General features: G+C 38.7%; 1 protein-coding gene across 1 annotated transcript in view; it reads left to right on the top strand.

Annotated features, from left to right (window-relative positions):
* Positions 1 to 1,370, top strand: part of LOC307025028 (urea transporter 2-like) — a 6,502-nt gene extending 5,132 nt beyond the window's left edge. The window contains exons 5-6 of the mRNA XM_079659609.1: positions 389 to 457; positions 919 to 1,370. Of these exons, the coding sequence (XP_079515735.1) occupies positions 389 to 457; positions 919 to 1,107 (258 nt within the window). The 3' untranslated portion in view covers positions 1,108 to 1,370. The remainder of the gene's footprint in view (positions 1 to 388; positions 458 to 918) is intronic.
* The last annotated feature ends 292 nt before the right edge of the window (positions 1,371 to 1,662 follow it).

Raw genomic sequence — 1,662 nt, 5'->3', positions numbered from 1 at the left:
AATGTGTGTTTGGTGGCGTGATCATTATTATTTAGAGTCATTGCGTGCCTATTGATTTGAACACAATCCGTGTATCCATCATTTCCTGGTCTTCTCTAAAGAAGAGGGACCAATGAAAACGTTGTCATGTTGCCGTTGGTCACCATGGAAACATTCATTAGCTAACAATGACATTATTGTTCTATTCATATAAAGGGAGGTCAGGTACTCTTTAAAACAGCTGCTAGTTATGGGTACTTTTTACTGAAGTACATTTCAAAGCCTCTTTACTTTGACTTGAGTAAAGAAGTTTAGTCAGTCCTTCTACTTTCACCAGAGTATTTTTAAACACCAGTATCTGTACTTCTAGCTGAGAAGCAGATTCAAGGTCTTTTTTTCTGCCGTTCAGGTGGACTTCAAGCCAAATGTCCATCTGCTCGCTCTGAATGAGTCCGTGCAGAGCCTGGATATCTCTCAGGTAAAGTGTAACACATCCTGTAGCTCTTTGTTCTATATCATATTAAAATGAATATCTTTGCACGCTTTTAGTGATTCCCAGATAACCTAGATACTAAAAATCATATTAGATAAGATACTACTTTATTGATCCAGATTTGGGAAATGTTTGTGTTGCAGCAGCATAAAAAGACATGTCATTGAACAATAACAATACCATGATAAGCAAGAAAGTAGAAAATATACATGTTGAATTGTACATTTACAGTAACAAAATATAAAGCAAGTTATTATATATACATAAGTATGCGAGGCAGGTATGTATGATTGTTAAAAACATGACAGAGACAAGACATGCAAAGCCTAGATGTCTCTCTGGAGCAGTGTGAAATATCCTCTAGCTCTAAAAAGCCCACACAATCCAGTGGCTGTTTTGCACACATGTTGTATAGTATATACTAAGTGTAGGCTATGCTCTCACAGCTCTTCCTCTCGGTGCCGGTGGGAGTGAGCCAGGTGTACGGCTGCAGCAGTCCGTGGACAGGAGGTGTGTTCCTGCTGGCTCTGCTGCTCTGCTCTCCAACAATCTGCCTCCACGCTGTGTGCGGCTCTGCTGCCGGCATGCTGTCCGGTAAAACTCATTCATCCATTTGCATGAAAGGAAATGCATAATTCATGCTGAGGCTCCAGCAGGGGCTAACAAACCGTGACGTGGTTCCTCCAAATACCCAGTAATCTTGACCCACTTTTCCACTCTGACTAGTGTGTGATTATTTGCTTTAAAATAATGAATTTCACGGTGAATATTGAGCTTTTTATGGTGTGTGGTCAGAGGGGGGGATTAGTCAAGTACAAATACTTTGTTACTTTACCTAAGTACATTTTTCTGGTATCAGTACTTTACTCCACTACTTATTTTTCTGACAACTTTTTACTTTGACTTCTTACATGTTGAACTCAAATACCTGTACTTTCTACTTCTTACATGTTGAACACAAATACCTGTACTTTCTACTTCTTACATGTTGAACCCAAATACCTGAACTTTCTACTTCTTACATGTTGAACTCAAATACCTGTACTTTCTACTTCTTACATGTTGAACTCAAATACCTGTACTTTCTACTTCTTACATGTTGAACTCAAATACCTGTACTTTCTACTTCTTACATGTTGAACACAAATACCTGTACTTTCTACTTCTTACATGTTGAACCCAAATACCTG

Source organism: Notothenia rossii (assembly GCF_949606895.1).
Source record: "Notothenia rossii genome assembly, chromosome: 11".
In the NCBI taxonomy this organism is placed as follows: domain Eukaryota; kingdom Metazoa; phylum Chordata; class Actinopteri; order Perciformes; family Nototheniidae; genus Notothenia; species Notothenia rossii.
Note: the sequence above shows the minus strand (reverse complement) of the source record. Positions and strands in the feature narration are given on the sequence as shown.